This window comes from Centruroides vittatus, unplaced genomic scaffold, assembly GCF_030686945.1.
Source record: "Centruroides vittatus isolate TY-2023 unplaced genomic scaffold, ASM3068694v2 scaffold_324, whole genome shotgun sequence".
In the NCBI taxonomy this organism is placed as follows: Eukaryota; Metazoa; Arthropoda; class Arachnida; order Scorpiones; family Buthidae; genus Centruroides; species Centruroides vittatus.
Genome location: NW_027122701.1, coordinates 3,289,211 through 3,302,423, shown reverse-complemented (window position 1 = coordinate 3,302,423; position 13,213 = coordinate 3,289,211). Strand labels below are relative to the sequence as shown.

Below are 13,213 nucleotides of genomic sequence, written 5' to 3'. Positions count from 1 at the left end.
ACAAATAATAAATTAAATACTCACTGTTTGTACCTTCAAATTTACCATTTTATAATTTTTTTTTTTTTGCATAGAAATACATCTGTTAAAAAGTTTATCTTGCCATAAGAACATTGTCATAAAAACACTAAAAAATTAGAAAACTTCAGGGAACAATGTTTATAATAAAAAATGGATATTTCTCATATATCTAGAAACTTAAAATACACGATAAGTCATAAGTTTCATTTTTAAAAATTTGTTTGAAAGTCTCTAGTGAAAGTATATCGGGTGATGCATAAACAGTGAAAGGGTTAAACTTTGTGTTAAAAATAAAAATACCCTTATCTATCATTCCTCATAAATGTCACTTCCTCAGTTCTGTCACTATGTTTGGTTAAGATCCATGAAACTTAATACATAACATGATCAAAAATCACTAGGGTAGTAAATTTCAGTTTATAAAATGCCATGTATTGGAAAAACATGTACATTGACTTGTTCCAATTTCTATTAGTAATTTACATAGCATTTTATGCTAATAGGTTTGTTTGTTCAACTTGAGAACTGTGAAGGTGCAATGCCCTAACTTTCCAACCCTAGTTATTACTATTACTGTCTGGATTAGTGTAAATCTAGTAAAAGCTGCATTTGTAGAGTTCTATACCCTACAATGGTAATTTTTCTGCCACTTATCATAAACAACTTTTCTATTCATAACATCAGTTAAAATATATTGAAAATTATTTTAATATAGTTAATATTAATTTATTAATTTACTTTTATCTACCATACAACAGCAAGATATCTGTGTTTGAAATAGATTATTGTTGAAATGAATAGGTGCCAAGTTGATCAAATGCTAAACCAAACTATTGCCATAATTAATTGGGCTATTTTTTGCCACAAATTAATAATTAGAAATTAAGTAATTTGTGTTCAACTCCCACTCTGGGCTGATTGTTTTCTTCCAGACTGTTCTAAATTATTTAATAAATATTAAATTTATTTGTTTTCTGAATTCATTAAATTATTATAATTAATAATTTCAATAAGAGATGGTGCCTAACATTTACCTTTAGTACCAAATTACTTAATTTTTAATTGTTAATTTTAGCAAAAATATAACCTGATTAATTATAGCAATTCTTTGGTTTAGTATTAATACATCTGGCTTTGGGATGTTCATATATGATCAAATGCTGAAATGACTTGGTTTGGATTTTGACATTAAAAATGGCACTAAAGAGAGATACTTTGTTTATTAATATTTCTTGTGCTTCTAATTACAGTAATCTTTCTATTTATGCAAATTCACTTTAACATGATTAAAAACTTTTTGAATTATCAACTTTACAGAAATAAATGATAGTTATATCAGAAAGTTTGTTTTCTGTTATCAGTAATTCTTTTATATAGATATACTGTATATTTAAAAAAACTTTAGTTAAGGTTGCCATAACTTTATCGTTTGGTATCGCAACGTGACTTACAGTTTCGTCTGTCACTTGGAGGAAGTTTAGTCATTAATTTGACACTTGAGAAGGTGACGAGTATCATATTTGAAAGGTGTTATCCTGGTTATGATAACGATAGTTTAATATTTGATTTTGACAATCCCGATATATCAAACTCGAACAATCGCAATTCATTAGAATTACACATTCGTCAATCTAAATCTGATCCAATTTTGCTCTTGCCATCCACCATCTGCCACCGTCAGAATGGGCTCGATAACCAAAACCTACAACAGCAGTTGTTGTTGTCCCCTAGTTGGCACCAGCAGGTATCGCATAGTTGGGATCAAGAATTCTATCATAGTTTAGAAGATTTGAACAGACAGACTAACCTTGACACAAATATGCTCACCATTGAAGGCCTGAGGAGTCACTTCAACTCTTGTTTCAGTTGCGGTGTGTGAAAATTCGAACCCGCCAGAACCAAACCGCTAATAATAAAATATTTTATTGTTTGGTTCCCACGGAGAAAACATGAATCATGAGGAACAACATTCGAATAATGCTGGTTGGTGAAACCGAGAAACGTGACCGAGACGATAAAAGGGCAACGAGAGAGGAAAAAGGGGTCGGTTACGTAGTGTCCCTTGACTAGTGTGTGCGCATCCCGACGTCCACGAAAGGATACCCGAGGATATCTCAACCCCGTCACGAGAACGAAAGGATTACGAGGTATGACTTCCCCAAAGTCGTGTAAACTCTCCCTCCGCGTATCCGAACTTAGGCGACAGTAGCTCGCCCTAACGGTATCTGTAGCTTTAGCATTAATAAATAATTGTTGTTGTTTTTATTCGTTGGTCATGTCCTTTATTCGAGTATCGCTGCCGCCGCTCAATCGTCGGACCCATCAACTTCCTCCACTCGCGCAGAACGCGTAACGCGTAACTCATCCGAACCGCCATCTTGATGTGGGCAGGTCTCACGGACCTGTTAGCCGAGAAAAAGGAGGAACAAGACTCCGTCCACCTCCCGGCACCCACAGGTGTCAGCTGGTATGAGGACCATGTGTCTCTAGATTGTTCGGAGTGTGGAGGATATGCGATGCAGAGACTGTGCTTAAAATGTGACGGTCAGTGTGATAGTGTTTGGAGAAGAGGCCTTGCAGCATCTCACGACACACACAGAGCGTAGTGGGAAGGAGAGTGCAAATTGAACTTCAATGATAAACAGAAAGTGTTGAATGGCTTACGCCAGAACAACGCCATGGACAGGAGGGAACACACATCAACAAATCTGAATAATTTATGAAAACAGTCTGATTAGTTTAGGTGAAAAAAAAAACTTTAGTTAAAATTTTTCTACCCAATATAAGTAAAATACTGTATTTGGGACTATGGAAAAACTCCCTATTTAAATAGATTTCCATGGCTCCATTTACATGGTTTTTATTCACACATTTTTTGTGGAAGCAATTACTTGCATAAATGAGGAGATTACTGTATTTAAATTTTAATTTCTTACCATTGTACTGATAATTTGTTTACCATGTATTGTTTACTCTTAACATATTCTAGTTTTGAATAATAAAGGAATTGAAAGAAATTAGTAGCAACAAGTTTTAAAACGATAATTTTATTAGCTAGCTAGTGATTTTCTAGTGATTTAGCTATTGACATCTTTCATAGCTAGTGATTTTAAATAGTTAAAATAGTTACATTCTTAAACATGTTAAATAACTAATCTTGAAAATACAGTAGACCCCCCTATAACATGGTAGATACGTTCCGTGTTATATGAATCGGTGTTGTTTGAGTCCCTTAAATATATGAGCCAGTCACAGCCCGGCACGTGTGCAGTTTAGGGGCTCTGGCTGTTTGAAAGGTTTTCTTTCATAAAATTAATCGATTCTAGAATAATTTGACTCAACATTTCCAAATCACGTATAATTTTTTGGGAATAATCCATCTAAATTATGCTATAAACAAAAAATTATTGGATCACTTACCGAGTGTGCACTGTTCGAAGACGCCATTGCCTAAGCTTGTTTTCGTTGCAGAGCAACTCATCGAACGGTGGATGCGTTTCCTGATAAATTATTCTTTCTGCAAAGAATTTGCTGAAAACTTTGGAGACATCATTAATAGAAACATAATTTTTACGGCCGTTGAATAATACTGTAAATGTTGTTTTCACAAGAACTGTATAAAAATTTATCAATACATTCCCACCTAAACTCTCCGTATATACGCGTGGCGCTGGACGGCGGCAAGTAGTTCAGCTGCTAGTCCATTATTGGTCCAGATTCGACCAATCTTGTCACGACACGAGTCTGTGATGACATTTTACTGTGTTATATGAGTCTTTTTAGCATGTTATTTGCCGTGTTATATGAACCCGTGTTATAGGGGGTCTACTGTATATTTTGAGATTTGTAAAATCTGTTATCTTGGATTAAACATTACTTATGACATATATGTTTTACAGTGTTTACTTTTGACATATCATCTGTTAATCTCTTTACAAATGTTCAGTATTTTAAAAATTATGAAATTATAAAATAATAATAATTTTAATCCATTATAGCTTGTATATAATTTTTGTTTTAAAAATTGACTTTTAATAAAATAAATTCAAATTTAGGTCCAGCATCAGTACCACCTGGTGGATGAGTCGGGCCCTCCCCATAAGAAGACGTTTACGGTTGTACTGAAGTTGGACAAAGAAGAATACACAGCCTCAGGACCGAGTATAAAAAAAGCTCAGCATGCAGCTGCAGATATTGCCCTTGAACAAACAGCATTAAAACATCCACCTCCAAAAAATCAAAGGAAGGCATTAGATCCTATAACACCAACTGTTGAACTTAATGCTCTAGCAATGAAAAGAGGAGAACCTGCTGTGTATCAAGTGATAGAACCTCAAAGACCTCAATATATCCCAAGTCTAAATTTCAGAGGGATGTATCATCAACGTTATCATTATCCCAAATTACCACCTACATACTATGTTTCGTTAAAAGTTGGTAACCGTCAGTTTTTTGGAAAAGGACATACTTCACAAGCAGCCAGACATGCTGCTGCTGAAGAAGCTTTAAGGATTCTTCGTTCCCTTCCTTTGCCCGACCATGTTAAGAAACGCAATGAAACAATAAAAACAAACGGAGATACACCTGAAATTGATGCCAGTGCTGATTTAAAATCCCCAATAAGTCTAGTTCATGAAATTGCTCTTAAACGAGTGTTACCTGTTAATTTTGAAGTGATTAGGGAAAGTGGGCCTCCACATATGCGTACATTTATAACTAGATGTACAGTTGGGGATATAATCACAGAGGGAGAAGGAAATGGGAAAAAAGTATCTAAAAAACGTGCAGCTGAAAGAATGTTAGAGGAATTAAAGAAACTACCTCCATTACCTCCTGCCCAACAAAAAGTTAAGAAAAAACCAGTTATGAAAAAAAAGAACAGAAACTTAATTAAGGTAAGAAAGTAACATTTTTAGTAATGAAATTATAATTTACATTGATGTAAATTTTATAGAATATTAATAGTAACATAATTATATATAAAAATATTTTTTTATTCATAAAAAATAGTAATTATTAAATTTTATATATATATATACATGTAACTGTTGATATTTTTTCATTTTATGTATGAAAGAATGATATATAACACACATATGTATGTATAAGCACACTAGACAAAATTTATCATTCTTAAACAAAAATGACAGTAAACAGTTACCAGTTACACAGAGGGTGCCATTAGAGAATTGCTAGGAGATAAATAGCACAGATGTGATTTACAAAGTAATTTCTTTTTCGTGAATTGGTGAAGGGCAGCGTGAGTGTTGAATTGGGTTTGCAAGAATATGGGTCGTTTGACAGATATTATGAAGTGGCAAAAAGGAACCATTGTGTTTGGCTGTTCCCACAGACACAAAGTGAATGAAGTCATTCGATTCATTTGTATTTCAAAGCATATTGTTTAGCAGGTCAACAGTGGTATAGTTTGTAGTCAACTGAAAATCATCTGACAGTGCAAGAAGCATCATTGCTTTTTTTTAGATACATTCTGACAGGGATAACTAATTTTTTGTCTGGTGTGCATATATATTTTAGATAGCTTGCTCAATGTTCTGTTTTAACAGTATAAAATTATTCAAAAACATGAGGTAACAAAGAAAATTTAATTTTCAATCATAAGTTGATTTAATTAATAAATGTCAATTGGTCATTTTTGGGCTTAGTCAAATAGTTATTAGTTACTAATTATTAACATAATGTAAACAATAGCCTGATAATTTGGTTGACCACTTGACATTTATTAATTAAATTTGGTTGTTAATAAACTTTTAAATTCTCTGATTTACTTTTTATTTCCATGGTGTTAAGTTCTGTAAATTACTTGTATCTTAATAAGTGTTCCATATTTTTGCATAGAAGAATTTCATGTTTCTTAAAATAAGTTATCCTTTTTCAAGTTTTGTAATTATTACTGGTAACTTAATCAAAATTAATTCTTGAAATAACAGTAATTTTGTATTGAAATTCCTGAAAATGGAAAAAACTACATTACTCATTTTAGAATATTCTAGTCATCTTTTTATTCAAACCTTTATATTATATATATCGTATATCTTGGCGGATAAGACGACCTTCAGATAAGACGATGTATAAATTTTGGTCAAAGTTTTATAGTTTTAGCATATATCTGTCCTATAAGACGACCCCCAAACTATCAACGGCCTATGAATTTAGTTTAGATCAGCAATCATTATCTGAATAATAATACTGTATAGTGTATTTATGTCCTATTTGTAATTTTTTGAATGAACAAATTTTATTTTCTTTTATCTGGCAATTTTTGCAAACATTCGCACTAATTCTGGCATTCGGGTAATGACCTTGACTAGTCACAAAAACATTGTATGGGATATTCTATTTTGTGCACATACTCTACTCTCTTCTAGTAAATAATTACGGTTTGTCTGTCTTTTTATAATGGTTTTAATTTATATAAATTTCAATCTAATTTTTTTTGTATCTGTCCTATAAGACAACCCCGGATTTTCAGGGCCATTTTTTATGGTTCAACTATCGTCTTATCCGTCGAGATATACGGTATATATATTTATGTAACTCATATAACTTTTTAAAAATCATTTTAAATATTGGACTAATTTTGAATAAACTAGACCACTTTCATTCTTAAATTGTAAAACTCATTTATACCCTTTGTCCAGATTTAGATATCCATACTCCATAGTATTAAACCAAATGAAGTGCCAAATTATCAGGCTATTATATGGCTAAATTAATGATTAGAAAGTAATTAATTTGTCTAGAGATAGTCTCCATAGTACTATTATCAACATTTAAAATAGATTTTACTTCTACCAATTGTTACAATTTTTACACTTTGAATTTTAATATTAAGAACGTGCATAATTTTAAAGTTCTCAGTAACTTTAAATTTGGTTAAATTTATAAATAGTTTACTTTATTAATGAAAACACCATTTTTTGTATTAAAAGAACTTGTGATGAATATGTTTTGTTAAATATTTTGAATGGTAGATAAACAGAAAATTGCATTAAAGCAGTTTTTTAAATATTATATAAGGAAATCAAATAGTAAATAATGCATAAAGCATCTGTTTGAAAATAAAAAAGTTTTTGTTATAATGAATTTAAAAAAAAATATATATGTTACAGTAAAAACCCGTTTTAACTAGTTGAAACTAGTTTTTACTGGATGTCATTGTTATAACTTGTTTTGTCTAGTTAAAACTAGAATTTACTGCTGTACATGTTTTGATTTTAGATAAAACTAAAATTAAACATTAACTTTTTAACTTTTAACATTAGTTAAAACTAATTTTAGCTACATAAATGTGTTTGGGGGAAATAAATAAAGTGATGATTGGGATTAAAACATTTGTATTATTTAATACGATATTTATTGAAAATATTGCTCTCACATCTGTGTTATTAACATTAATTAACCCATTGTCTCTGAAGGCACCAATCGATCGGTACCCTGGCTTTTTAAGCAAAGCTTCGAGGGTACCGATTTATCATTACTTTGGTAAATATCGATTTTTGTAAAGTTTATTAACAACAGATATAATCTCGTTCGATATGAAGTGAATAAAGTATAATAATTCATTATATTGGTTGATAGCAGTATAAAATTTTGATTTCAAACAAATGTTTGATATAATGTGCGATAATTTCACAACCAATAAACATACATGCATAAGTGTTATATTGAATTGTACAAAACAATATTCTACATCTTTCTGGCTCAGTGCCAGCAAACAACTATGTAACTAGACAATGTTAATTTTCACAAAATGTTACAAATTATCAAGTTTGTGTGTCAGTTCTGATATATATTATTTTTTTTCTTATAAATTTTTCTAATAAAATGCATTGAAAAATATCGTATTTAAAACTAAAGATATTAATAAATGTAAGTGATTTTTTTTTTTCATATAAATATAATGATAATTTGATTTTTGGTGACCTTTTAAAATAATATCGCCTGACTGATCTATATTGCCTTAGGAGGGATCACTAAATAAACGTAAACAAGATGTCAGGGGAAAAGGGTTAAAGTGATACGAAATTCATCATACACTATAGGAACGTGTTAGCTGAATGACCTTGGTCGAAACAGTTTTTAATAAGCCATTTTGTTAAAACCCATTTTGTCTAGTTAAAACTAGTTTTAACTCAAATTCATTTTTGACTAGCAGTAAATTCTATTTTTAACAATGACATCCAGTAAAAACTAGTTTCAACTAGTTAAAATGCATTTTCACTAAAAATGGGTTTTTACTGTAACATACATATATAAAGTAAGCAATGTGAAAATTTAAGGACTCACAGAGATCGTGAACAACTTCAAAGGAAAACAAGAACAACACTTACTAAGCATAAACAACGTCATCCTAAATCTGCCATAGAAAGATCAATTCTTCCACGTAAAGATGGTGGGCATGGCCTGATTGACATAGTAAACCTTTGCTACAAACAAATACAGATACTGTGAGAATTTTTCTATGAAAAACAAGAAACATCACAGTTACATAAAGCAGTAACTCTAGCAAACTCAAATAACATGCCATTAAACTTACACTCATATCATATGGACACAACACAACGTATAAAAAGCAGAGACACCATTAAACAATCGTGGGCTCAAAAGGCACTCCTTGGTAGACATCCCTACGACCTGGGCCAGGAATTTGTTGACAAAACTGCTTAAAACAGTTGGTTAGCTCAGGGATGCCTGTTCATGGAGACGGGAGAATTCATGATTGCCATACAGGATCAGGTCATAAATACTAAAAATTACAGAAGACACACACTCAAAGATACAACACTCAGAAACAACACATGCAGAAAATGCCACATCATGCCAGAAACTATACTACACATCTCTTCTAGTTGCAAGCTCTTGGCACAGACAGATTATTTACACAGACGTAATCAAGTTGCAAATATAATACACCAAGAGCTTGCAAACACAAATTATTAGACATCCACAAACCATACTACAAATACATTTACAGACAGTATTGGAAAACATGTGCAAAATGTACCATGACAGAGCCATAATCACAGATAAAACAATTTACCACAACAGACCAGACAGAGACGGCGTAAGGTGTGGGCGACGTGGGCCACCACCTACGGCCTCGCGGTCCAAGGGGCCTCGTACCTTGAAGGTTTATGCATTACTTAAAAGCCGTGGATGCAACAAAAAAATTTTACTCGTCATGAAACGATAAATATATTGACATATCAAATTTGTTTTTATTTAGTCTAGCAACATTTGCTGGCGTTGCGTTGCTATTGCGGGGAATCCCTACCAGCCGGAGCTGGGGATTTCCCATTCTGTTTGTTTACGTTACTTTCATGCTGGATTCGAAAAATGCTTGTCTGGCCAAAAGGCTTTAAAAATGAAAGGGTAGCCAAAAAGAAAAAGATGTTCAATTATGAAGGCAGCGATCAACCTATACAGTCTCCCAAAAGCCAGTATGAAACAGATTTTTTAACACCATGATTGATTCTATAATAAGCAATATGGATTCGAGATTTATATCTTTAAATCAACATTTTGAAAATTTTGGTTTTCTCTATGATCTAAGCAAGTTAAAAAATATTCCAAAAGAGCAAATATTAAAAAACTGTCAAAATGTACACTCAGTCCTGCGAGTGGGTGAAAGCAGTGACTTTCAACCTTACGAATTATATGAAGAATTACAAACAATGGTTCCAAATTTAACCAACTTCATTAAAGATGTGAAACAGCTTCTCCAATACATAACAGAAAATAACTTGAAAGAAATTTACTCAAATATTTACATTGTCATTCGAATTTTGTTAATAATACCGGTAAGTACTGCCTTGGCTGAAAGGAGCTTTTCAAAATTAAAACTAATAAAAAATTATTTAAGAAATACGAGGGTCATACAGAAAGTAACGACCTATTGCGCATTCTGGCTGCGCAGTTTGATCTCGGGCTACTATCCAAGGTCGAATAGTTTCCTTGACATCCTTTCTCAGTTTTGTACGAGTGCTTGTCGAAACAAGTTGTTATTGTGCATTCTGTGATTGTCAGCAATGAACTGTGCGATACAAAATCCCGCCGACTGTGAAGTCAGAGGTGTTATTGGATTTTTGAATGCTCGGAAGTTGAAACCTCGTTCTTTGCTTGGTGAAATTGTCTCTGAACATCTTGGCTATAGCAAAAGTTGTGCACGATGGTTTCCGCGGCAACTGAGTGACCAGCACAGAACACACAGAATGGGTGCAGCACTGACATTTTTGACGCGGTATCACGCAGACGGAAATGCCTTTCTTGATCAAATTGTTACTGGTGATGAAACATGGGTGTCTCACTTCACCCCAGAGACCAAGCGCCAATCACTCGAGTGGCATCATCCCTCATTACCCAAAAAACCGCGAAAATTCAAACAAACTCTGTCGGCACAAAAACTGGGATCCCAAAACACTGTTTTGGGATCGTAAGGGTGTTCTCTTGGTGGATTTCATGCCAAAAGGCACTACAATCAATGCAGACAGATATTGTGACACCCTAAGAAAACTACGGCGAGCAATCCAAAATCGTAGGCGTGGAATGTTTTCTCGCGGTATTGTGCTTCTTTACGATAATGCCCGCTCTCACACTGCTGCTGCAACCACAGGCTTGCTGGATCGATTTGGATAGGAAATTTTTGATCATCCACCCACAGTCTGGACCTTGCTCCTTGCAATTTTAGCCTTTTCACGAAACTCAAAGAGTTTCTGGGCGGGAAACGTTTTGGAAGTGATGATGAGGTGAAGAATGCAGTAAACAACTGTCTTAATGGACTGGTGGCAGCCAGCTACAACACGAAAATTCTAAAACTCTTGGACAGGTATGACAAATGCTTAAATAATGACGGTGATTATGAAGAGAAATAAAGTAAGTTTCAATTTTGTAACTGACATGTTTTTGTTAATAAAATATATTTCTTTCATTTATTAAAACCAAACAGTCGTTACTTTTTGGATGACCCTCGTACAATGGGTCAGGAAAGATTTCAGCTTTGGCAGTTTTATCTATTGAAACATATAGAGCATCTAAGCTGAATTACGATACAATTAGTAAGGAGTTCAGTAAGGCTAAAAGCAGGAAATTTCTTTCTTTAATTCTATTTTTTTTTTTTTTTTAAATTTTTCTTTAATGTTAGTCAAAGAATATAGTTTACATTTTTATGAATAAAAATTTGACAGTTTCAGCTCTTTTTATTTTATAAAATTTGTCTTCTTGCGCCACCAGAGGGCCTCGCGAAATGTAGCTTGCCCACATCAAATTTAGGTCTTGCCCCGCCACTGAGACCAGACATTACACTCATTGACAAACAAGAAAATCACATACATTATATACATTTCTGTTCCAAAAACTCACAATGTACAAAACACATACACTGAAAAAGTCAGCAAGTACACAGAACTTGCCCAGGAAATAAGGCATCTGTGGAGGATGGATAGGGTGCTTATTGTACCTGTTGTTCTCTCCTCTACAGGTATCATACCACACACACCACACTAAAAGCCTGGGAACATTACAATTGAATAGAAACACATACATCACACTACAGAAGGCCACTTATATTGTCAGGAAATTCCCGAATACAGACACACACACACTTATTTAATTTTTGTTTTGTTTTGGTTACTATGCCTTGACTCTGATCCAGTGTAGTATATAGCCACTGGTGTCAACCAAGTATAACTCACTAAATCCAACATAATAATAATAATAATAATACTGATTTAAATTTTTATTTCTTGGTTAGATGTAATTTAAGCATGTTTATCCTTTAGATTAGTGATAAACAGCATATGGCCCACAAAGTTCTATGTAGCCAATAAATTTTTATCATTTTATCATTAGATCAATTTCAGTTACATAATTGTTTTTCTATTTTTGTTGATGTGAAATAGAATAGATAATTACTTGCAAAATAAAATAATCTTTATTTTAAGAGGCCCTATAACAATCAATGTTTTTCAAGATTAAAGAAAGAACACAGTAAAGAGAAACATAAGTGAGAGTTATAATGACTTACTCAAAAACATCTTATATTATTTAGTACTTGATTGCTTCTTGTTCTCTCTTTAGTTCTTTGGAATTAAGCACAAAATTGCTATGTAGAGCTTATCTTGCAGGAACACTTTTGATGAAAAATATAGGTTTTATTTTTTAGAAAAGGAAATGCATTTTGGGCCATTTGTCTCTTCAGTTCTTAATGTATGATAAAATATACAGTGGAACCTCGGTGTATGACCTTAATCAGTCTCTGATGTTTGGACTTATACCGAATAGGATGTATACCAAACCAACCTTTCCCATAAGAAGTAATGTAAAAATGATTAATCCGTTCTCATGTAAAAAAAAAACTCCTCTTGATATGATATATTAATGGGGTTATAAAATAATTGAAACACTGTTTGAGCACATTAATAAAAAAATAAATTTTATTGTAGATTTTTAAAGTTATTACAGTAATAATTGCAAATAATTGCTTCCAATATGCTGTCACCAGCACACTGTTTTTCAGTTATCCAAAGCAAAAGCAATTTCTCAGCACGATCTAATGTCTCTGATCTCTGTTTAGAAATTGATTTAACCCCTTTTGCAGCATTAGCAGATTTAATAATGTCTTTATTTTTCACGATTGTCGATATCGTCGTTCTCAGAATATGCTATGCAACAGTTAAATCTTGAACATGCATGCCACCTTCATATTTCTCAACAATCTCCTTTTTCAGTTCCATTGTGATTCTAGTCATTTTTTTAGTTATCTGTTGCTTTTCATTTGCCTTTTTACAATTCATGATTAATAAAAATAATAAAATTTTACTTACAAATTAAAATCAGAAGAAATTTAACAAAGTTACAGACCGTGGCACCGCAAACGTCTAGTCTGGTCTAGTACACTGATAGTGCTACTTGTTCATAGATGGTGTGTAAAATTGAATTAAGTTGTATACTGAACAAAAGTCATATACCGAGCAAAATTTGTTTTGTCCAAACAGGATGTATTCTGAATTGGACTTATTCTAAAGCAGATGTATACCGAGGTACCACTGTATATGTAATGTAATAATATCTAATGGTGACCACTGGAATAACTAAGTATTTAAAAAAACCATAGGAGTAAAACAAGTAAAACTGTAAAAATCATAAAAGGTAAAATTTATAAAATAAAATG

General features: G+C 32.6%; 1 protein-coding gene across 3 annotated transcripts in view; it reads left to right on the top strand.

Moving 5' to 3' along the window:
• Positions 1-13,213, top strand: part of LOC136988191 (double-stranded RNA-binding protein Staufen homolog 2-like) — a 110,643-nt gene that overhangs the window by 26,386 nt on the left and 71,044 nt on the right. For all 3 annotated transcript variants that reach the window (XM_067286025.1, XM_067286023.1, XM_067286024.1), the window contains exon 4: positions 4,077-4,916. In XM_067286025.1, coding sequence (XP_067142126.1) covers positions 4,077-4,916 — 840 coding nt within the window. The remainder of the gene's footprint in view (positions 1-4,076; positions 4,917-13,213) is intronic.